Source organism: Megascapheus bottae, chromosome 4, assembly GCF_031878675.1.
Source record: "Megascapheus bottae isolate mThoBot1 chromosome 4, mThoBot2.hap1, whole genome shotgun sequence".
Lineage (NCBI taxonomy): Eukaryota > Metazoa > Chordata > Mammalia > Rodentia > Geomyidae > Megascapheus > Megascapheus bottae.
In genome coordinates this window covers 26455559-26480901 of record NC_143512.1, presented here as the reverse complement: position 1 = coordinate 26480901, position 25343 = coordinate 26455559, and the positions used below count along the sequence as shown (strand labels likewise).

At 37.6% G+C, this 25343-nt stretch overlaps 1 protein-coding gene across 6 annotated transcripts in view; it reads left to right on the top strand.

The window, feature by feature from the left end:
* The window catches only part of Lnpep (leucyl and cystinyl aminopeptidase), a 111990-nt gene that overhangs the window by 67629 nt on the left and 19018 nt on the right, over nt 1-25343 (top strand). For 3 of the 6 annotated variants that reach the window (XM_090331594.1, XM_090331589.1, XM_090331593.1), the window contains exons 14-20: nt 3342-3526; nt 3604-3765; nt 4945-5085; nt 5585-5666; nt 6259-6466; nt 17043-17110; nt 17287-17511. In XM_090331594.1, the coding sequence (XP_090187720.1) occupies nt 3342-3526; nt 3604-3765; nt 4945-5085; nt 5585-5666; nt 6259-6390 (702 nt within the window). In that variant the 3' untranslated portion in view covers nt 6391-6466; nt 17043-17110; nt 17287-17511. Of the gene's footprint in view, nt 1-3341; nt 3527-3603; nt 3766-4944; nt 5086-5584; nt 5667-6258; nt 6467-17039; nt 17111-17286; nt 17512-25343 lie in introns of those variants that run through there. The other 3 variants (XM_090331590.1, XM_090331591.1, XM_090331592.1) reach the window with 3 other exon arrangements.

The following is a 25343-nucleotide window of genomic DNA, read 5'->3' as shown; positions in this document are numbered from 1 at the left end:
AAAATGGGAAGTGGGGCTTAGCTCAAGGGTAGGGTGGTAGCCTTGAGCTGAAGAGCTCAGGGACAGCGCCCAGGCTGAGTCCAAGCCCCATGACCCACAAAAAAAAAAAGAATTAATGTATCCATTACCCGACAAATGTAATATACATTTGTCCTGATGTACATTATTCCAATAATACAATTTTTAAAGTGTTAATATTCATTTTATGCTATTTTAACCAGAAAATAATGTATTTGTAGGGCATTTTGGTAAAAATAAAAGCTGCAAAAATAATGTGGTGCATTTTGTGATGTTATTGTAGAGTCATAGTGGGTAGAGTCCAGAGATATATTTAAATTGTGTTAAGTTCTTTTCATCTGAAGTTAATGTCAGAGCTTAGCCATATTCTTATTTTATCATTTACAAATCTGTCATTCTCGTATATATGAGGTATTGGTGGGATAAACCCTTTACTATAAAAACTGACATTTCACTTTTAAGGAACTCGGTTGACCTACGAAAGAACTCCCCGAGCATATCAGTGTAAAATTAAAGCAGTAAATCAAAATGTAATATATAGCATCAGTGCCAGCATCTTTCTCTATCTGCTTTATTTTTAAAATCATTTTATATTACTGTCGTTTCAATTTCTTGAACATCCAGCATTTGTAGTTTCTACAATCTATCAACTTATTCCTACATTTCATGTCCTATTTTTAATTTATAAGATCATAGTATTGGGTTCTAGAATTTAATGAGCTTCAATTTCTAAAGATTAATGGGGAATCTATAGGAAAACAGGCTTTGTGTATAAAAGAAAAAGGTAACTTTGAATATATAACCATTGAAAATATAACTTGTGGCCAGTTATCACTGCTCATGCCTCTAAGCTCCACAAGAGTTAGAGATCAGGTAGATTCCAGTTCTAGACTAGCCCAGACCAAGAATCCAGGTTTGAAGCCAGACAAGGCAGAAAAGTCTGTTAGATGTTATGTTCTCTAAAATAACGAGCAATTAATGCAGGTTAAGAGGCATAGTGTATGGACAGAGCATAGGCCAAGTAAGCAAGTGTGAGTAGGATTGGTTTTTTGCTTGTTCTAGGCTTGAGCTCAGGGCCTGAGTGCTGTCCTTGGGTTTTTTCTCAAGGCTAGTGCTCTACCCCTAGAGCACCACATCCGGCTTTTTCTGTGTATGTGGTACCAAGGAATTGACCCCAGGTATTTGTGCATGCTAGGCAAGCATTCTACCATTAGGCCAAACTCCCAGCCCCTTTAATACAACTTTTTATGTTATAGTTGTATATATACTTAAAATCAACTGAATTTACCTTAATTATTTTATAGGGAGTCTGAGTAGCTCAACCCCCCCTGTATTTCCAGTGGCATAATGACTCAGGATCTGCCTCAACATCTTGTGCTGTTCAGTGTTCTTGTCACTCAGTGCTATACTGTGCCATTTCCCTGGGCTTCTTGTGTTGTAGTAAGGTCTCAGTGAGGATTGTCATGATTTTTCTCTCTAAGGCTTACACTTATAAACTTTTTTTCTTGCCTTATTCTTCTGAGTTTATTTGAAAGGAAGGAGTATCTTTTGAATTTCTTGTATTCGTTGCTCATTTGGGGCAGCATACTGTCAGGGTTATCAGAAAGTGGAGGCAAGCCGCACTGCACACTGGCATGTGCCCACTCTGGATTGCCTACACTGCTTTCATCAATCCCATTTATTAGTCAGTGAATCAAGTCAGCCCAGTCCCTCACATCCTTGGCCTGTCACAATTCTACAAGGCTTCTATTTGCTTTTAAACAAACTAAAGTTAGGGTGACATGTTGTTAAACAACAACAAACTCTGAGTTCTCCTTTACATGGATTCTCTTTTCTATTTACTGTTGAGCTCCACAGGAGAAGGTCCTTCCACAGGGCAGGTCTGCCAAGAAAATGACCTCAGCAGTTTAAAACTCTTCAAGTTGGATTCACTTTAGTGATTGACAGTAGTTCTCATGGAGAAAATTATGTTTTATAAAGAACTTGAACTCTGAATGTAGATGTCCATTGAGCTATTGCATTTTTTTTCTATTGGCTTAAAAGATTTTTTCTCCATATATTTTTTATTGTAATTAATCGAAGGGTTACATTATATTCACCAGATAGAAGGTTCATTACTTCACAAACATTGATACCCTTTCTCATGACATGGTCCCCATTTCCCTCCCCCCCACCCCCTGCTCATCTTGATTTCCCCCCTTCCCTATACAATTTCAAATAACCAATTAAACATATATATAAAATATATCAGATAACAAGGTGAAAAATTGTAACAATATGAGATAACCAAGGGACAGCAAAAGAGATGAGCGATAACATAGTACATTAAGGACAACAATCACTCATTATATGGCTTTTGTTTCTATATCTTGGAGGTCCTTTCATTTAGCGTCATACTATATGGCCTTATGTATCTAGATTTTATTCTATTGTAAATCTTTGCTAGGAGAGCCCAAGGTTTGATTATGACAAATGAGGGAAACCATTGAGCCTATGTTCCTTTGAGTCTGGCTTACTTCACTTAATATGATTTTTTCTAAGTATTTCCATTTCCTTACAAATGGGACGATGTCATTCTTGGTTTGAAAGATTTTATATTAAAAAAAAACTTGGAAAGGCCAGGAGTTTGGCCTAGTGGTAGAGTGCTTGCTTAGCATACACAAAGATCCAGGTTTGATTTCTTGGTACCACATACATAGAGAAAAGAAAGCCAGATGTGATGCTGTGGCTCAAGTGGTAGATTGTTAACCTTGAAAAAGCCCAAGGACAGTGCCCAGGACCTGAGTTCTAGTCCCACTCCCCCCCAAAATAAAAGATAGGGAAAATGAACTGAATACCTATTCTCTGCAGCCCTCATTTTCTTACTCAGTTGGTTGGGTTAACTTACTATATCAAACTGTTGATTTGTTAAAATATGCATTTATACCAGATTCAGAAACATTTAAACAGTAATGAAGCGTATTTTTCTCTCTGCTTCATGGGTTTCTAGATTATAAGGTCAGGAAGTTCTACCTTCTTTCCAGCTGTGGTCATGGGTACCTTTTTGAGAGAAGATGACTTCTTGCAGAGAGAATGAAAGTTTTCTACACAGAGGTCCTTAATTCTTTCTGAGTTATATCATCATAAATCCACATTACCTATAAATGTGTTTTGAATATTTTTGTCCCAGCAATATTTAAGCTTTGTATTTCAGTTAATATTTAATGAGTATGTGCTCATTTTTCCCTTAGTGTATAAATATTGGGGAAAAGCCATAAACTTGTATTGACTGTTTTGACAGTCTAATTGTTAATCCGCCATTATAATCTGCTTTGTCTCTCTAGACAAGAATATATAGCTTGCTTCAAAATCAAGTTCAACAACAAACTTGGACCGATGATGGTACCCCATCTGTGCGAGAACTTCGGTCAGTCTTGCTGGAGTTTGCTTGCACTCACAATCTGGGGAACTGTAGCGCTATTGCCATAAAGCTGTTTGATGATTGGATGGCATCCAACGGGACCCAGAGGTAAAGTAACCACCACACTCCCTTTTTGTACTCAGGGTATTTCCTGATTTTCTTACATTTCATTACCTCTCTTACAGCCTACCTACTGATGTCATGACTACTGTATTTAAAGTTGGAGCAAAAACGGAGACAGGCTGGTTATTCCTTTTACGCAAGTACAGCTCTGTAGGCTCAGAAGCAGAAAAGAACAAAATACTCAAAGCTCTTGCCAGCTCAGAGGATGTACGGAAGCTTTACTGGTATGGAATTACAGTGATAAAATGGAGAGACAGTGTTGTCTGGTATAATTATTTGTTACTAATAAGAGTACATTATAAAATATTCCACTATCAAATTACCTAAATTAGTTTGTTTCTTTTTTTCTTTTCCTTTCTTCCTTCCTTCCCTCCTGATTGGTGGTAGGGCTTGAACCCTGGGCCTAATTGCTGTCCCTGAGCACTTCTGCTTAAAGTTAGTGCTCCTTTGAGCCACAGCACCACTTAGAATTTTCTTGTGTTTAGAGATGCGTGTCTCATGGGCTTTCCTGGCCTGGTTGGCTGTAAACCTGAATCTTCCAGTCTTGGCCTCCTGAGTAGCTAAGATTACAGGCAAGAGCCACCAATGTCTGGCTCTTTTTTCTTTAATCATATACCGGTTTTAAGTAAGGCCTCACAATTGCTTACTTGGTCTGTGCTCTGTCCATACACTATGCCTCTTAACCTGCATCAATTGCTCGTTATTTTACAAAACATAACATCTAACAGACTTTTCTGCCTTGTCTGGCTTCAAACCTGGATTTTTTAGATTTCAGCCTCAAGTAACTGGGATTACAGATATGAGTCACTGGGAGTTGCCAAAAGAGTCCGGGTTTTAAGAGTAGTTATATACCTGTCTATTGAAATCAAATGATTTTTTAACTAAAGAAAAAATGTTATTTTAAAATATATATTTATATAGTGTGTGTGCATAGATGTAGATATGGATGTTAAATTTCCTTACTATGTCAGAAACTATTAGGTGACAGTATATGTAAGTGCTTTAGTGATTTCTTCATTTAAAAATAACAAATTTTTAGGGCCAGGAGTTTGGCCTAGTGGTGGAGTGCTTGCCTAGCATGAACAAAGACCCGGGTTCAATTCCTTGGTACCACATATATAGAAAAAAGCCAGAAGTGATGCTGAGGCTCAAGTGGTAGAGCTTTATCCTTGAGAAAGTCCAAGGACAGTGCTCAGACCCTGAGCTCAAGCCCAGGGCTGGCAAAAAAAAGAAAAAAACAATAAAAATAACAAGTTTTCAATTTATACTATGTTAGACTAATGTTAGACTAACCTATTTCCTTTGGATTATTCTAGAGCATTAATTAGGAAGCTAATACAAAGTTAAGTTCAGATGTCACTTCTTCATGAGCACTTGGAGGCTGAATCTGTTCTGTTTTTCAGGTTGATGAAAAGTAGCCTTCATGGAGATATCTTCCGAACTCAGAAGTTGTCATTTATCATTAGAACAGTGGGCCAGCATTTTCCTGGACACTTACTGGCTTGGGATTTTGTTAAAGAAAACTGGAATAACCTTGTACAGAAGTAAGTTTAAGTAACTTTTCCCATTTCTCAGACTCTGCATTTAGGGGGAAAAAAGCTAAATGTTGTATTGTTTTGAAGGAGTTTTCCTTACAGAAAACACTTTTTGGATACCCAGAAATGTTTACATTTATAAACATAATTGCATAGCGTGAGTTAAACTTTGCATGTTGGAAATGTCTCTATTGCCAAGTTATCAGTTAAGAACTCACAGCATGCTAGACAACACAAGCGGTTTGTCTGTTCTTTTGTCTTTTACAGCAAATAAAATATTCTGGGTGCATATGATCTTTGAGAAGATGAATTTTTCTGTATATCCTAAATTCCCCCTCCCCTTTTCTGCCCACCTTTCCTCCCGATGTAAGTAGGTGTATCTGACCCCCTGAAAGGCAGCAAGACTCCACTCTGCCTTAGGCAGTAAGGCATTCCTTCCCACTCAGAAAAAGGGTCTTGTTTATTAGTATTTGTCACATATTTTCTCTTTTATTTGTGTTTTTTTCAGGTTCCATCTGGGGTCCTATACCATACAAAGTATTGTGGCTGGATCAACTCACCTATTTTCAACCAAGGCACATTTGTCTGAGGTCAGTTCTATAAATGGGAGTAAGGGAAACTGGGAAACCCTTTCCCCCTTAGGCCACTAAGTTTATGTGAATGTGGTGCTTTATTTTTCATCCTAATTCCTGTCCCTTCAATGCTTCTCTTCATCAAGGTTAATGGTGCTTCCATGTCACTACAAGTGTTGAACATATGACAAAGAGGGAAATTTCTGAGTCCATTCTCAGTACTATTGCTTTGTCATTTTAATACCGATTAAGTGGTTAATGTAATTGTCTCGCAGAACTATAGCAAAGGGTAAATTTAAAGCACCAAAGCTAATTTCAAATTCTACTCATTATATCCTGGGCATATTTTCTTCTTTTTAGTTAGAAGTAGTACAGAGCAGAGTATAGCAGTAGTAGTGGTAGTAAAAGACCATTTCACCATCTCTTCAGATATCCTATTTGACTAAAATCTCCATTTAGACACCTTGAATATTAAAATACTTCTCTCTACTGTTTTCAGGATGTTAGCACAATCATGTTTAAGTTAAAGTTTATATCAGGATTGTCAGTTACCTGAGATTTACTAGATAACCCTTTCTTCTTTTAAAACTTTTGCCCATGGAATTTACAGGTCCAGTCATTCTTTGAAAGTCAATCAGAGGCAACCTTTCAGCTCCACTGTGTTCAGGAGGCCTTGGAAGTCATTCAGCTGAATATCCAGTGGATTGAGAAGAATCTGGGAGATCTGTCATGGTGGCTGTAGCACACACCTGTACCTCATTCTGTCACCCATTCAGAGAGCTGTGAACTTGGGCTCTGCTGCTTTTGCAAAAGCCAAGGTGAAGCCAAGACTGCTGCCAAGTGTTTGCACTGTTAGAACTGTAGTTAGCTCAGGGCCCAACTGTAGTTTTCATCTGTCTTTTCTAAAGTATCTTTTGGCAGTATATAGTTATTTATCATCAAATTATGTTCACCTATATGGCAATCATCTGTAAACATAATGAGCAGTTTTTCTGCTTTGAATGAATACAAATGGGAAAGAAATTGATTTGGAAATTCTGTTCTATTTCTCAATATCCAGAAAGTTACTGACACAATGAAACAGGGTCTACTGTAAGTGGCACCATCTTTACAGGCTGCTAATTGTCAACCATTTGTTGCTGCTTGTTGATAGATGCTATTGAAATATTGTAGAGTTAGCCTTGAATTCAGCAGTGGGATATTGCAACTGTAGAGAGCTGTTCTCAGGCATACAGGTCTACTTTGATTTGTAGTTTTGAAATAAGTCTTTATTTGCAGAAAAGAGTTTTTAAAATAATGTTATCTGTTGTCCTTTATCCTGTAAAAATAGCCAGGTGCTACAGAATTATTTTGTTAGATTAAACAGTTAAATAACCAGGCCAAAAAGTGAGTATTTCCAAGTATGTAACACTTTCTATTTTATTTTTGTTTTATATTACCATAGGAAAATAGTCCAAACTCACTTAGCTTTAATTAGAATTGTTTTATTCATGAATACCAATATCTTTCCTATCTGTACACCATTTTCCTACCTATCCTAGACTGACCTTACATGATAACCTAGTATTACTGTATTCGTAGCAAGCATTCTGTTTACACTGGCATTTTTCCTCATGACATTTTTTTAAATCATCATTTACTAAGAATGCTGTTTGTTGCCTTTTGTCCTCACAAACTATACACACCTTCTCTGAATCATAGCCAAGTATAGATTTTCATTTTTAATCACACACTGATATTAGAAGCATATTTTAAAATAAGTCCCTTGAGAAATTGGATTTTTTTTTGACGTTCACCATAGTACCTTAAAGGAAAAAAAAAAAAAACACGTGGAAAGGAGAAAATTGAAGTGATGTTCAGTGTGGCAGGCTTTGAATTTTTTTCCAATATTAAAAATAGTAGTTTTTTATTTGATTATATATATAGAGATATATGTAGTTTTTCTTTTGGTGTGGCCAAATTAATATTAAGTGGAATGGCCAATGAATGAAAGAAAATAAGGGATTTAAAACTGTATGGTATTTTCACTCCTTCTCAAGGAGAAATTCTGTACTTGAATTTTTTGAGCTATGCAGACTTACACCTAAAGTTGTGTTTTGTTGGTTTTTAGGAGAGAAGTTTCCTTCCTAATAACTCCTGAGACTTTGTATTTTGTTTGCAAACAATGTCTGTGTCCATACAAAAGGAAACGTCCCCCAATGAACACTTACACACCAGAGGCAGGCAGTAGGAAAGGTCACCTTTTTTATTCAGTGGATGTGAAGTTAGAATATGTGGAGTGTGTATAAAATTATATTTTATTTTATGGAAATATTTTTATATAAGAAAATATAAAAGTCTGGAAAGCTAAAATATACCTTGCTTTAATCCTAATATATTTTCCCCAAGTTTGTCTTTTCTAAATATTTATCTCTGTTTTTAAGTAGAATATATTGTATCTTGAGAATCACAGATTCATCGAAAAATGTGTTAGACAAACAGAGATGATTATAGATCTTTATCTTTCTTGTGTTTTGGTAAATGAATGATGATTTAGTTAACACTGAAAGTTGGTGTGGCTTTGTATTTTAATGTGAAGGAAAAGTACTAACTTTGAGTAAGAAGTTTGAGAGTTTTTTGATATAGTGTAAATTTTGCTACTTCTCAGAGTTAGTTAAGAGCCTTCAATTTTACAGCCCATCTCAACATTACTTTGAAAATGTGTGAACTTTGCATATGGCAAATCTTAAATCTTAACTAATATAATTTTGGTTCCATTGAAATATGTGCTTGTATATATGTATGAGTGTGTGTGGTGTGGGATGTTATTAAAAGTAAATCCTTACAAAAATGGACAAAAAGAGGTAACTTATGATCTAATATCGTCTGTATACTCAAAGGCTATTCATTCCCATGTTTCATTTATAACTTTCACCTCAATTATTTGTAGTTTTGGCAGACCTCTTCTTAGTTTCCCCACAGAATTTCATAATTTTTAATGTTATGCTATCACATTTATAACGGGACCTCTTAGGAATGAATCAGAGGTACAATTCACAGTGTAATAAATGCTTTTTATTCTATGCATTATATTCTACTCAGACTAAAGCACAGAAGTTGAGCACACAGATTCCTGACCCAGCTGGGTATCCATTGAATCATCATCCTGTTCATTGCAGAGAGTCTGCCTGAATGTCATGTAACAGACATATCATACCAGATTATTAGGAAAGATAGAATTGGAAATCCCTATTTGTATATCAAAAATCTGAGAGCCTGTGAAATAGAAATTAATATCAATGAACTAATGTGTTAATATGAAATGATAAACGTTAAACTTCAAGAAGTGGCAGCTTCTACCAGGAGCTTTGTCTTGTCTGTTTGTCTCTTTAAATCAGAATGTGTTTGCTATTATTTTGAGATTCACAAACTTCACTAATCACTTTACTATAATTTTCTCTGCCATGTGTGTTTTCATTTTATGGGTTTTAGCTACTGTAGGAACAGAAGAGCTGTTCAGTATTTGGTATACAAAACCAAATCAAGCTACACTAGAATTACTGGTACCAAACAAATAGTTCAGAGTATTAGAAGTAAGAAATTAACAGGTGTTGAGTTTATCGGATTACTCATAGTCTGTTGAATTAGTTTTAAGGTAGTCCTCAAATGAAAGACTGGAACTCTGGACCCATGATTTCCAATCAGCTATTCGAACACATTCCCATACATTCTGTGGGCCTGCAAGCAGGCTTCATTGCATCTCAGTGCTGCCATCTCCAAGAGCAGCAGTTCCTTGGCCAAGTTTAATACCTAGATTTTAATACTTAGATGAGAATTGGTGTCATAGGTATGAGGCAGCTCTTCTCACCTTTGCTTTCATCAATTTTTTTAAATTGAAATTAACTCTGCTTTTATAAAGTTTTTTTTCCCCTTAACCCACTTGTATTTTTTAAATCTAAGATCAGTCTTGGGGCTTGAATTCAGGGCTTGGGTGCTGTCCCTGAGATTTTTTTAGTTATGACTAGCATTCTACCACTTGAGCTATAGCTCCACTTCCAGTTTGAGGGTGGTTAACTGGAGATAAAGAACCTCATGGGCCTTTCTGCCATGGTTGGCTTTGAACTGGGATCATTTCTCACAAGTGAAAGCCACCAAGCACCTTGCTAGTTTTGGTTCTTTTATTCTGTGTTTCACTCTCTGCATTAACTACAAAATGAAAAATGGAGGTCCAAAAGTGTGCTAAATCTCCTCTTCTAACCCCTTCCCTTATTGCCTGACTGGGCAACAGCTAGTACAGTAGCTAATCAATTTGTTAATGTATAGGGGGATTGGATATATATTTTTCAAATGTACATATGTAGTCTATATATTTTTATATTCTTTCACTTTATATATTTTATCCTGGTGAAGAGTTCAATACTACACCCATGAAACCATTTTCCCATATTATGTATTATGGGCAAAAGCTACAGAGTACTTATTTTTTTAAGGTGACATTAGGAGTGCAAGGTAGTTTATTTTACAAGCTGTGTAGAAATGTTTTTGCTGCTATTTTTATTGTTATTTTGTTCTGCACTTTGCTCATACTTTCTGTGGACATGTGGATAACCCATAAAGGTCCAAAGGTATGGCATTGTCCCATTTACCTGTTTCCTTACTGCATGCGTGCACAGACAATAGCTAGGGCTAGTCATAGTGGCTGTTGCTTTGGTGTACTCTTAGAGACTGAGGTTATCTATAACTCAAGGGTATATAAATGTTTTTTTATTTCATTTTATACTTGTTCCTTTGTATAAGTGCATATATACTTAATGAAAATTGAAGTTCAAAGTTAGTGGCTCTCCTCTTTTCCCTTATTGCTTCTTTAGACAATAGCTGTGTTTGGGGATATGGAAGGGAATAGGGAAAATGTTTGTAAATGTAGCTGCTACTATATTTATATTGTCTTACTTATTTTATACTGTGTTCTCATGAACATAAGCATACCTTCCAAACAGGGAGACATGGATATATACCATCAACTCTTCTCCCTTACTGTCTGTGGGATAATAGTAATAGAATAGTTGTGGGAGAGGGAGGGAAGAAAGTGTACTCAATGTATGCTCCTACATATTGTATTTACTTCATTGGATGCCCAAATCAGACTATACCTAATTAACCACTGAGTTCCAGTTACGTAACAATCTATTCTTCCTTTTCCTTTTTGCTTACCTGGGCAATACTTTTTTAGACTAGTTAGAGTTTGTTTGAAACTTGGATTTTTTTGTTGTGTAGTCTTGTTTTGTTTTTACTATATAAAAGAAAGTGCTTTCAAAAATAAGGATATGTGCTTTTAAAAGACATAAATGTTTTGCTGCTTTTTTGTTGTATTTAATTGCCATCTGTCTTTTCTAAGGATATGTAAATATATATATATGAAGCTTATACTATCAAGTTTCTTCCTTTTCCCTTGCACTGGTGTTGTGAAATAGTAGTGTGGTAATCAGTAGAAGAGCTGATTCGTTTCAGGCTTCTCAGGGTTTGGGGTATGTAATTTTTAAAGTATGTTCATGCTTTTACTTTATTACAGTCTTTCACTAAGTTCTGGTCCTTCTGTTGGATTGAGGCTTTCCTGATGAATCCTGCAGCTCTGGATGTGTAGTGCCTTTCCCTTTCCCTTTCTATCTCTGTGTTAGGCAGTCGTTTTCAGGTTGTCTGGGATTACTTTTTAGGTTTTGAGGGTTGGGAGTAGGCTAAGGGTATGTTATATGTGATCTTCTTAATGTACATACTGTGTTATTTCATTTTGTAGAGACTCTCTTGCATGGATGTATAAGTCCTTAATAAAGTTAATGTGGAAGTCCAGATTGTACAAACTTCCCTCTTGTGCCCTTTCTAATCACTTCTATAGGCAATAGATATAGCCCAGTTCTTTGTTAGCTGGTTTGTTTACTCAACCCTCCCAGGAGGTTGGAGTTATGTTAAACTAGATTTTCAAATCTGTATATAAGAGGGTTTGCTTCTTTTTTTTTTCCTGGTACTTCATTTTGTACCTAGACCTACCTGTGGACATTAGGTACATAGGAAAATTGAGATTCATTCTATGAAAATGTGTCCCCTGCCCTTTCCCCATATTGCCCTCTGGGGCAATGGCTAGTAGAGTAGTTGCTTGGGTTTCTCTGTCAAGAGGACGGGAATACTCCTATATTGTGCTTTTTAAACTGTATATAAATATTTGCCTTTTTTTTCATTCTTTCACTCTCAACTGGTTTTCTGTTTGAACTTTTAATTATCAAATATAATGAAAGGCCTATAAAGAGACATGGTCTAGCTTTCTTTCCTTATTGCTTCTGTACGTCGGCAATGGTGTATACACCTGGTGGGGCTAGTTTGTTTCTTGGTTGCTTTTGTTTTTGTTTTTAAGGGAGTAGGCTTATTATAGAAACAACTATGTATATATTTTAAATATGTAAATATTTTGGGCCATTTTTGGCATTAAATTTATTTTGAATCTGGTCCTTTGCATGACTAGATACTTAATGAATGCTGAGATTGACTCTATGAAAATTCTCCCACACTCCCCGGCCCTCATTGCCTGGTAGGCAATGGTAGAATAGATGTTTGTGTGTCTGTTTGTTTGTCTGTTTAGGAGGATGATATACATGTTTTTAAATAGATGTAACTATTTGATATCTTCAGTGTGTTATTTTATGTCGAGCTCAGTCTTTTACTGGGACTTGTAGATACATAATGAAACACGGAGGTCCAGACGTATGATAACTCTCCTCTTTCCCCTTCCCTCATTGCCTGAAATGGCAATAATTTTATAACTGGGTTTTTTTCCTTGTGTGTGGGAGGGGATATTTGTGTGGGTAGTATTTAGGGGAAAGGGATAGGATATATGCTTTTTAAAATTGTATATAAATATTTTTATCTCATTGATTGGTACCTAATCCTTCACATGGATATATAGGTACCTAATTAAAATCGAGGATCAGTGTATGACAGATCTCCCATTCTCCCCTTTCCCTTATTGCCTATGGAGGCAATAGTGATTAGAGTAGTTACATGTTGTTTATGTATTCATTTGTTTTGGGAAATTTTCTATTTTTGTAACAGATTATAGTTTCATTTTTTCTGTTATTTTAGGTTTATATTTAATAGTCCTGTACATGGATATAAAGAGCAGAATAAAGATCGAGTTCATAATATAACAGAGTACTTTTCATTTAAAAGTAGCCAGTATAGTTGTTTTTGTGGTTATTTTATTTTATTCTTTAGGATGTATACTTTAAGATTGTAAATATATATATACACAAATATACAACTTACCTATTTCTCCTCTCTTCCCCTATTTCCCTTTAATACTTAGTTCTTTGCAGGGCTCTTAATGTACCTAACCCAAAGCTTCACTAAGTTTCTGGCATCTGGATTGAAGGTGTAGCCATGTGGGACTCCATGTGTAACTAATGGCTACAGGTGTGCAGCAAATAGGATTCAAGTGGGCACTTGGATATTGCTGATATTGTGAATGCTAAATCAGATCCAGTATTTGTCATATTGATAAAAGTGAGATAGCAGAGAGGGATCTACACTTTTTGAAATGACTGAAAAGCAGAGACAGCACCGAGCAAAATGATTTAAACCTGATTGCTGATTAATCTTTCAGAAACAGGTAAGCCAGTGAGGCCAGTGAGCCAATAATAGTGATCTCCATAACTTGTTCCATGATCTTTGAAGCATAGCTTTTATGTGGGGCCTGGACTTCTGAATGGTCTAAAGTCTCTTATAGTTCCAGCAGTAGCTGTTTTTGTTTGCCCAGGAGAAATAATTTTGATCATTGGAATGAACCTTTGAGTTATTGTTATTGTTACAAAAGCTAATCTAAACGAAATTTGAGGGCAAGCCCTTTCCACCTATCAACACCCACATGTGGCAAGAGAAGTTGGCCCTTCTTCAGAACTCTTGTGTGGCTGCATTTGTTTCTTCAACTCTCTATTAGCCGAACCATTCCAGCTCTTTTTTCCGCTTTTGTCTCTGGTGCCTGCACTGTTTGATGGCATCTCCAATTGCATTCAAAAATTGAAGCCACTCTGACTCATTAGTCTTGTGTTTTTGTGTGCATTTCGTGCACCCAGGCCTGCATGTTTGCCCTCAGCATTCTTCTATCATATTTCACCTTGTCTCTTCTTTAGCCACATGGTAAATGTTATGACTGCTCATTTGTCTGCATCAAAGAAAATGCATGTGTAAATCTCCTTCCATTTCTTCCTTGCAACGCCTTAGCTTATTTCTTTCATATTTATAATGATGCTATTCCATGATGAAGATTTGCCATATCATTATTTAAGAAACTTTGGGTGATGGAACTCTTAGAAAATTTGCAAAGAAATCGTACCACATCAGACTCTCAGACTTTAGTGCTAAAAAATTACCCTGCACATTGCTGTGACTTATACCTGCTGCTGTAGGGGAAAAAAATGTTTATTCATGACATGCTTAACTTTGATCATTAAAGAGAAACAGGCACCTTTTTGGAGTTAGTCATGGTAGTCATTAGTGATATTTCTGAACAGTTCTTAATTTGAAATACTTCAAAGGAAGAAAAGGTCACGGCTTAGCTCAATGAAATACTCCAGAAGTGGGGCTGTATAAACCACCAGTACAGCAATACACTGAGTGTGTACATGTATGTAAAATGAAAATTATAGCATAACTGAGAATTCGCATTAATCAACAAACTCACAAACCTTTGTCTCACCACTGTCTTGATTAAAGCCAAGTATTCCATGTTGCTGTGAAGAATCGTCTCTTTCAAATATTTGGAAAGTAATTTACTTGGAAACTTATAATGGTATTACAGTTTTGTATTTAAACACCTGTAGAGATCTTCAAATCCTTCAGTTTGAGTTTGTGAGTGCAATTCTAAATTTATATCATAATCTGTATTTTGTGAAAGATTTTAAAAATAATATGTATATACTATTGTTTACGCAAATTGTGTTGTTTCGCTTGTAAAGGGGAAAGGCTTACATTTCCTTATAGTTCTAATCAGTTGTTTGGGTTTTGTTTCTCTTCTGTTCTTTTTTTTTCTTTCTTGCATATGACCAGCACTGATTGAAAGGCATGTTTAACTGCAAATATTGATGCTTTTTGTGAAATGAAAATAAAAGTATTTAAATACAACTATTACTTGGGGTCTTCAGATTAAACAGTGTACATAAAGTCTTATTTCTTAAACTCAGCTTCTGAGTTGTGTTAGGGCAGCTTGCATTTATCTTATTCCTCATTTGTTTTGAATGCACGAAGGTAGTGCCCACTCCCAATATGTCAAATCTACACTGGACATTTGGAAATGGGGCGGAGGAAGGCTGCTGTTGGACATCACAGGATGTTGAACTGGCCCCTAATGCCAGTTGCAATGGAAATGCAAGCCGCTAGATTCCAATAGCAACCTCTCCTCACCCTTGGCTCCTGCTGAGTAAATCAAGAATGTCTACTTCACACATTGCCAGATGTTTCTTGGAGAGGAGGTTACAACTTTTTCAATAGATGCACTAGGCAAGAGACTCAGTGACAGTTGGAGACACTCCATCTAGGACTGCAATGTCAGTGTGTTGCTTATTAAAGGGCCAAACCAGTACTGGGAAGTGGAAAGCCCTTTTGTTAGCCCTTTTGTTCAACATTTTCTGATACTGTTGCTGTTCTATAAGAACATAACTTCATGGATACCTGGCGCCTTATGTGCTATTGCACTTTAGCTGCCCTCTGGATTTAGTGACTCTATCTTCATTTCTTAATTACAAAGCCTTTAGTTTCAGAAAATGAATTTAAACATCAAAACTTTCAATGAAACCTTTCAACAAAAAGGTTTTTAAGAAATTAAAATTGTCAACAGGCTAGGGCACATAGACTGGTAGCAGTCCAGACTAGAACAGATTTCTAGTTCAGTTATTCTCCGCATACAGAGACAGTTGTTTTTTAATTTTCTAGCTTCATTGTCCTTTTCTTCCACTTGTAAAACTAGGATACTATCTACCTACATAGGGTAATTAAAATTACATAAAATGCCTTTTATTGTCCTACTGTGATATCTGGCATAGGATCAAATATCAATTGTTATTTTTAGAAGTGTCATCACTTGCTGAGATGTATAGGCTTAAAATGTTCAGTAACAACTGGAAATAGTTTTAATAAAAGTCAACAAGGTTATATAGCTTGTCAATTAGGAAGTTACAGAGATACAATCTAATGGGCTTACTTTTTTATCAAGTTAATTTTAGAAGCCTTAAATTTGCTGATTTCTTTGCACTGTAGTAGCATGCACTTACATGGTTTCCTGGTAGAAAAAAAAATCCTTAGGATGAATTTTGGTTAATTATAAGTAAACACAAAATAGGATTCTGATTCAAATACTTTTTATTGGGAATCATCTGCTTTAAAGTAAAACCACAAGGCACAATTTGTGGGAAACAGATCTTGTACATAGTGCTGTTAACAGATTTTTTTTCTCACTTTCTCAATTTGTTTGCCTTAAATTTTCAGAAATAAGCATATTAAATTCTCAACTCTAGTAGACAATAAAAATACTATACAAATTATGCAGTAGGTGGCAGGATGCAGAGAAGTTGGCCAAATGTTTTAGGATCTCTGGTGTTAGTGTTAGAGGGAACTTCCATTTGGCCTTGTCTGGTTTCTTCTTGTTACAGATTAAGGACACCAGAGATTACACCTTGGCTAAAAATCCTACATAACAACAAGTATGTGCTACAATTGTATATGTATTTAAATTAGAAATCAGTTGTACTTATTTTAGACAATAATATGCAATTGCCTACAAGCCCTTGAAAATGGCTTAAGAATTTTCTATTTAAAGAGGCGTTTTCTTTCATGTTCAATATGGAGCTAATATCAGGCTTAGACTTAAATGGGAATAATTCAAACACCATGATCTCAAATGAGTAAATCAGTGTGGTTTGTTTGAATGAAGTATGGTGCATTGAAGTAGCTCGACCTCAGATAGGGATACTCATATCAGGAGGTTCAAACTATCATCACCAAAGGCAGTTTTATAAACGAGAAAGGGATGTTTACCCCTCTTGTGTATGACAGAGGGAACTAACACAAATGACAACTTCGCTGCGTCTAGGAAAAGATAGTGGTTTGTAGTTTGAAAAATAGTAGTTCCGTTATTTGAAACATTTTTGTCTCCTCAGCCACATCTCCTAGAGCACATGAATTACTCTCTTTCCTGGCTTTTCAACATTTTTCTGTTGATAGAAAGATAGGACCTGCAATAATTTCCCAGAAGTGAGAAAAGAGATAGTGTTAAGGAATTTTTAAGTCAGCTATTTCACTTACTTTTGGCAAATGGTTCCTCTCTATCTGCCCCACATGTATGTCTGTCTCTTGTCTCTTTATTTTTTCCTTCAGCAGACTTGAACTCAGAATGTAGCACTTCTTCAAGATTCCTTCCCACAGGATGCACTGCTATACTGAGCAAGGTAAAATTTCCCCACGATACTGTCTAAGGAGAATCCAAAGATACTTTTCTGTGCCACTGAGTGAGTTTTTCATGCTCTCCTCTCTCTCCCTTCTTCCCCCCTGCCTGTCTCCCACTCACACACAACCACCTTTTGGACTCCTCGCTTCCTGAATTTGAAATGTCTCCCTCCTTCAGAGAACCTATGCCTCAGTGTCTACATCCAGGTACATGTGGCCAAGCATTTTGGGAGCTGAACACAACTGTGGAGCTGTAGTTAACCACTGACCGCACAATTTTGAAGATCAATTTGTGGCCATTTGCTATTTAGACATGCTTCTTCGAGTCACTGAATCATGCAAGCAGCTTATGGTTATGTACTTAAAGCAAGCACATTGTTCTAATAAAAAGGAAATGAACTGGTATATTGGTTGATTGACTGGAGATTACACCTAGGGCTTTGTGCTTCCAAAGCAAACGCTCTACCACTTAATTTGTGCCCATAGACCCATAAATGTATGTATTTAGATCTTCATCAGCTTTTCAGTCTATGTTTTCTCACTGGCTAATATGAATGCTAGTTTATATTATCTCATTGCATCTGACTTTGGCAGAGAGGAAGTAGTGGGTGGTAGATAATTGAGGTACTTGGTTCCTGAAGAGTAAGGATGAGTATTGCTTTTGGTGAATTCATCTGAGGCTGGTATTGCTCTAGTCTCCCTAGCTAATGGCATACCACCTGAACAAGACAGAGGGATAGATATTCCCCAGCTAGAATTCTTCATCTGCTCCTTCAAGAGAGCAGGGGAATATGAGAGCTGGATGCCTGTCTACAGATGTGGTTTATACACTGCATTTGTGAACCCGGGGCTCCTTTGATCTACACTGAGTCACCACACTGGTATTCATTCTGTGAGTGACAAGAAGTGGGATGTTAATTGCATATCAGTTTTATTCCATACTTTCCTTTAATTCTAATTTGCAATTAGTGAGCTTGACTCCCCTCCACCTGAGTTTTATGAGTGCTGAATTCCTCTGGGAGGCAAAGCAAGAACAAGGAAAACATGGAAGGCTGAATTAGATGGCATAGAGTCTTGTTTTGCTCCTCAGTTCAATTTAAAAAAGAGTCTATAGCCACGTTGGCAGAGATGCTAGAGCATAATTGACAGGAAATACACTGTTTGTCTGCTTGGCTTCTAGATAGCAGGCACCTGCCTCCATCATTTAGCTATTGCCTTCCAAGTCTATAGTCATCAGGGCAAGAGTTCTGGTCTTTTACCTCCCCAAGTTCCTTAATTTAAACTGAGCACAGTCTATTCCAAATGGGCTTGAGGTGTGCTAGGAAAGTCTGTGAGTCTATTCTTGTTCAGTGCCCCCAGGACTGACTAGGACCAGTTAAGAATCTTTTCTTGTCCTGAAGTGTTTTAGAATCCAGAGACCTCATGGAAGCAACTCCAAATGAATCAGGGAAGAGAAAGTTGAAGGGATTCAGACATGGGTTCTCATGGTGAGAAGATGCTTAAGAAAACTGCAGTTTTAGGCAAAAGACCCCAAAAGGAAGTGTTTCTCTTTCTTTTGATAGCACTTGCAAGGACATACTATACTACCTGTACCATGGCTGAGCTGATTTGTTGTCTGATTTTCATAGCAAAGAAATTGCCACCAGCCAGATCGTGGATAAGGCTGGTTCCAGCAGGACCTGGGGAAGATGGTGCCTTCCCAGGGCAGCCAGTGAGCACTCTGGATGGAGTACACAGTGCAGCACTTGATCACTTCACAAGTCTGGGCAGGCAAATATTATTTCCTGGGATGTGAGACATGAGTGCCTTTGTGGGTCAGGCAAAAAAGAGGACTCCTGGTCCTTAATGGCCACCCTTGTTGGCCTCACAAACATGCTTGACACATATTAAGGCTGATTACTCAGCATTGGAATGCCATGAAAAGTAATTCCAGACCCAAAACCAGTGCCCCATGCCTATAATCCTAACTACAAAGGAAACTGATCTAGAGGACTTCAATTTTCAAGGCTATCCTAGGTGGAACGGACTCCATCTGACTCCGTCTCCAAAACAACTAGCAAAAAGAGGAGCAGGAAGAATGATGGAAATGGTAAAGCACCAGCCTTGCAAGTATAGGATACATCCAAATAAGGAATTCCAAGTGTCATTACCCAGATGTTAAAAAGAGACACTTCAGCTCCCCTGCTGAAAAATTCAATCAGAAACATTCCTTCTTTCCTATCTTACCAATCTAGTCCAGTTCTTCAAATGTCTGTTATATTCAAATACGATTAGATTAATAAGAGGGATGGATATTTCAGAATATTAGACAATTCGGCTTTGTTGGGGAAATGTAATTTGGCTAACATTCTCTCTGTGATTTGAGTTTTTAGCTCAAATTTCCTCAATGTTTTATTTTTCGGTGATGACAATTTTGAGATTGATTTTCATCCCTTCAGATACTTGACAATTTTGAGATTGATTTTCATCCCTTCAGATACTGAGCTACATGCCTACTTATTGAAACCTTCTAGATCACACTTGCATTCTACAAACTAGTCAATGGCTAGAGAAATCTAGAGGAGAGAAAACTGAGCAAGGGTTTCTGTCTTCACACACACACACACACACACACACACACACACACACACACACACAGGTTGTTGGTGGGACTGCCAAAATAGAATACAGACATTTATTTATTCATTTGTGGACAGAATGAGAAGGAAAGGAACATTTTAAAAGAGATTTTCAGGAACTTCAGCCATGTAATATAGGCTCTTCCTCAGTATAACCTATAAATAAAGATCTACTCTGCTTTTTAGTAGTCTAGGAAAAATCACATGGTCATAACACATTTCTGGAATCATGTATTGAGTGTGAAATTTACTTCCTGTTATAAGAAATCTTTGCTTCTGTTTCTTTCACTCGCTTAGCCCTATATAAAAATTCCTTCTCTGGCCATTGGATTTTATAGAATTCTTCATTTGGTTCATTTATTTTCTTTGTTTAATATTCTTTTTTATTGTAATTAATAGAAGGGTTACATTATACTCTCCAGATAGAAGGTGCATTACTTCACAAACATTGATACCCTTCTCGTGTTTTGGTCCCCATTTCCCTCCTGCCTCCCCCTCCCTTCATCTTGTTTTCCCCCCTTCTCTATTCTATTTCAAATAAACAAATAACCATATACACAATATACTAGATGGCTCATTCATTTTCAAAGAGACCTTTCTCAGGTAAGCAGACATTAGTCAAACCTAACTAACATAAACCAGATACAAAAATCTACAAAAATCAATCACTTACTTGTCTAGAGCTACATATAGTAAATGTGTAGATGTAAATAGGATAAATGAAATATTGAGCCAGGGTAGAGAGGATATAAATAAAACTATGTACTTACAATTTTAAATAATGTCTCACTTGAACTTTTTATACTATCACATGCTATTTTCGTAATTTATGGAAAAATCAGTTTATTCTTCAATTCATTATAGAAAGTATTTGTTTAGCATTTTTGCTTAAGGCTGGCTCCCTAGCACTTGAGCCAAACTTCCACTTCTGGCTTTTTGATAGTTAGAGATAACAGCCTCTGCCTAGGCTGACTTTGAGCCACAATCTTCAGATCTCAAACTTTTGAGTACCTAGAATTACAGTGTGAGCCACTAACACCCGGGTTTATAACACTCTCTTAGTGGAAATATATCAAATTCTAAACCTAAAACTTCCAGGCTCAGGGCAGGTGGTAGTATGTGATGATTTAAGATGTTCATCTTCACTCCTGCAGCTCTACAGGACCTGTCTCAAGGCTTCTGTAAAAAGATGCTTAGGTGAATACTCTCAAAATGTGTGTTTCATTCCAATCAGTTTCTAATACATAAATATGTATACATGTATATATGTATATATATACACATATTTGGTGCTTTCTTTCTGTGGGCATTCATACATAGAAGTCATATTCAGATATTCCTTTAGTGAAGGGATTTTAGGTTGTTTCCAAGGACAGAAAATGGAGAACAAAGATGGCACAAAAATGTGTCTGGATAGGCTGGGGGTTTGGTCTAGTGGTAAGAGTGCTTCCTAGCATGCACAAAGACCCGGGTTCGATTCCTCAGCACCCACATACATAGAAAAAAAAGCCAGAAGTGGTGCTGTGGCTCAAGTGGTAGAGTGCTAGCCTTGAGAAAGCCCAAGGACAATGCTCAGGCCCTGAGCTCAAGCCACAGGACTGGCAAAAAAAAAAAAAAATGTGTCTGAACTTGAGGTGGAACAGGTGGGGATAATCTTGCAAAGCCACATTTAAGAAGGATGCCAGGAAACTGTGACATTGTGCAATGCCAAAAATGTACTGGAAAGCACAATTCTAGGGCTTCCCAATCAGAGGCATATGCCAGTGGAAGTTAGGTGTGAGGACTATTGATATACTGCTAAAACAAAATCATTCACATATGACTCCAAATACTAGAGAAGCAGCAGGAAGACCTACGTTATAGGAGGAAGTCTGAGAAAGACAGAAAAACAGAATAACTTAGGAGCAGATCTCGGGGCCTATCAAGTTTGGCAGTGTGAGGGGAGGAGATTCTCCACTCAGGAATATTCCTGGTGAGTCCAGCCCTTCATGGCAAGGCAAAGGAGATGCCATATCTGGACTCTCAGGAATCTCTCATAGCATGTAAGAACAATCTGGTTTGGGAAAGGATTTTAGCCTCCACTAGATGCTTGAAATTGTTTACCTAGGACTTAGAGGGTGCTGAGGGAGTAGGTAGGCTTGTGTCAGCTTTCCATCACTGAAAGAAATACCTGTGGCAAATAACTGAAAGAAGGATTTGATATTAGCTTCCTTGTTCCAGAGGCTTCACTTCATGGTTTGGTTATAAATGTTGTACTCCTGGCTCAGTCATGTTGCTTAGGTCTGTGGTAAGGCAGGGAGTCATTATAGGAGTTCAAGTCAGAGCTGGTTCATGGCAGACAGGACACAAGCGAGAGGGAGAGGGAGAGGGAGAGGGAAGGGTCAGGAGATAGAAAGAGGAAAGGAGGGAGGGAAAGAGGGAAGGAGGGAGAGAGAGAGTGAAAGAGAGAGAAGAGAGAGAGAGAGAGAGAACGAGAGCAGAGACACGAGGGTCTCAGCATATTCTACTCAAAAGCACACCCCCAAGTAACCTAACTTCCTCCAGTAGGCCTCACTTCCTGAAAGTTCCACCACCTCCCATAGCACCACAACTGGGAGGGGGGTCGTGTTTCTCATATACAGCCTTTGAAGGACATTTTATCATCCAGGCTGGTAAAAGGAACAAAAACCTACATCTGACCACTGAGAGAAGGTAGAGATAAGGAAAAACAAAGAAACAGCAGATCAAACTGAAAATAAACTGAGTGCAAAGACCCAAGACTGTAAAGGATTGTGAAGTATTATATTTAGCCTAAATAAGTAGCTAATATTTGTCAGGCTGCCTGGGGCTATTGCAAATAATTTGCATATATATAATTAAGCTACTTTTCTAAATGTTGGTATAAATGGTTTCAGTTGGGAGTCAGTTCCTGAGACTGGGGGATGGGGGTTGCTGCTCTTTCTGAGGGAGACTGCAGGCTGAATATACCCATCCTTAAATATCTGTATGTGGTGCATGAGTTCCTGACCCTACATACAACCCTTTAAATGAAAGCATTGCTTCCTTAAGGTAAACAACAAAGACATAGAAGCACATTTAACTAGCTAAGAACTCCTATTATAATGGCAAATGTTCCATCCCTAGTAACCTCTGTTTAACAGATTTATTTTTAAAATGTTAGGGTGAAACTTACATATTTAAGATTTCTCTTATTATTAGTCCCATCTTACCCATGTCCAGTTTCTGTGAGCCAAACTCCTATCTTAGCATGCTCATGCTAATTTGGTTTAGAGGAAATAGGCACATTTGAGCCAGGAACACTATACTCATAACATATACACACACAAAAATACACAAACCAGTTCATGTATTCTGGTAATTGCCAAAGCTTTGTGTATGAGTGTGTTTGCGAGGGGTGGGGGGGTGATCTAAATAGGGCTGAGAGAGCAACCATCCAGCCTGACAGGCAATTTAGCAATTCAAGAATTCAATTTCTCCTAAGAAACCTGTCAACCTTACCAGATCTTCTGATTTTAAACAAATACTTCTGCTGTCCCATTTCAAAAAAGTAAATAAATATTTTCTCTCTGATTTTTATAGTTGTTTCTCTTTGCAAGTGCTGTTTAGGCAAAACTTGAAACATCACAGGCAGATACAAAACTGATGGGCTGACAATTTGAAACCCTTAGAGTTGATGGCTTGCTTGACCGGGAAGACTTTGCCCTAGAATCATTTTATAGAAATATATTCTGCATTCTTCATATAGAAGTTTAAAAGTTTAGTAAGCTAGAGAAGGTGGTTTTTTTTCTGTATATAAGTGTCAGAATATGTTGGTTTCCTAAGAAATTTAGTCATTGGTGTGAGGGAGGCAAGGGATTAAAATGTCAGCTAAATTTGGAGAGCATGAAGTCTGCCAGTTCAAGTCCTGCCCCACCAGCAGGGAGAAACCAGCCCCTGCCATCACAGCAAGACAGCGCTGATAACAAAGTACCCACATGTGCACTCAGCAGTAGACTCTTGTCTTTCTCTTCCCACCACATACACAATGATCTCTGTAGAGTGGCTAGCAAATGCTGATCCGGTTTCTGAACAGCCCTAATGTCCACAGGATTTTCACCTCATAATAGGTTGGAGAGTAAAAGTTCCCAAGGGCCACAGAGATTTGCAGATGAAAAAATTAGCCTTGCCTTTGGTCCTCAGAGTGCTGCTCCTGTTGCTGAAATCTGCGCCTTAATCTAGCTGATCCAGGCCTGTTTTCCGGTATGGCCTCTCCAGTGATCCAGGTAACCTGAGCTCCCCAGCTCTCTGGCCAGGCCATGGAGCAGGAAGGAAACCATTTTCTTTCCCTTGGAGGTAATGCTCATCCACTGGGCAGAGCCATTTGCTCAAAGGCAGCTTCACTTTCTGCCTGGAATGCTGGGAGGAGTTGCCACAGGCATCCTCCTAGGAGTCTTTTGCAATGCCGGGGAAGCCTGCAAGCTACTAAGCAGACAATCAGCCAGGCAACAGCTGGAACCCATTAAGGTTGGCAATTTTTGCCCAAGGGATAAAAATGCCTTTATATTGGCAGGGCCAAGGACTTGGCTCCCAATAGGCCATATTTGTAAAGGGATGTTGAAGGGAATCTGAGGCAAAGGCAATGTGTCTTTCCTCTGGAGCCCTTTTTCTAGACCAGAACAACCTGCCTGTGGAAGTAATTAGGTGCTGTGCTAATGGGATCCCTGTCAACAACACTTCACTATGTCCAGAAACTGTAGTCCAACAGGCTGCCGGGCCAGTCTGTGAAAATATCTGTGAAGGAAAGTATTCAAGTAACAATGATGCTGTGCTTTCCTTTTGTTGTTTTCATTATTATCAATTATTGAAGCCCAAATATTAAACAGCATATTTGAATATGGGTACAGAGCAGGGGCCGTAGGAGCCAAAGCTTATGAGGCTGAGTTGGAAGATACTAATGTATTCTTTTCCTCCACCTGTAACTGTTCTTGCTGATCTATCATACTGATTTTCCAGCCTATCTTTTGGTGAAAACATCTTATAATTCACAACCTCTCCACTCTGCTTGTCTGCACTCTGGTTGAGGTCCCACTTCTCTGTGAAGAGCTCAGGCTCCTGGGTAGACTAGGGAGATTACAAGACTTTAAAATAGTATATCCTTGCTTATTTCATCACCTAACAGAGTGCCTGACTAATCTGGCTGTCGGAGCCTGAAGACCCTAACTTATAACAAATGGCACAACAGAGTTCAGAGTTTGTAAATGATTCTCTTCGTGTGAAATTGCATTGTCTCCATAGGGATTACAGACCTGCCATGGAAGTTAGCTTTGGTTTGGGGGCTCAAATGTTCCAAATTATAGATCACAGTTCTTTGCACTGACAACCCTAGTTTTTCTTGAGAGCTTAAGAGGGCAACGATGCAAATTTTAACTATCATAATGTTTATAAAAGTATATTCAGCAAGAGCTATGATGGAAAATTGTCATTACTAATAAATATTAAATCGTTCATGATACATTTTTTAGAAACATAATTTCCACCACAAACAGTGATTTTCTGATTTGCACAGATAAATTTGCTTTATGACAGCTCGGTGGAGGGTTGCCCACTAGGTGTGCCCTGAAGGCTTTTACTAATTTTG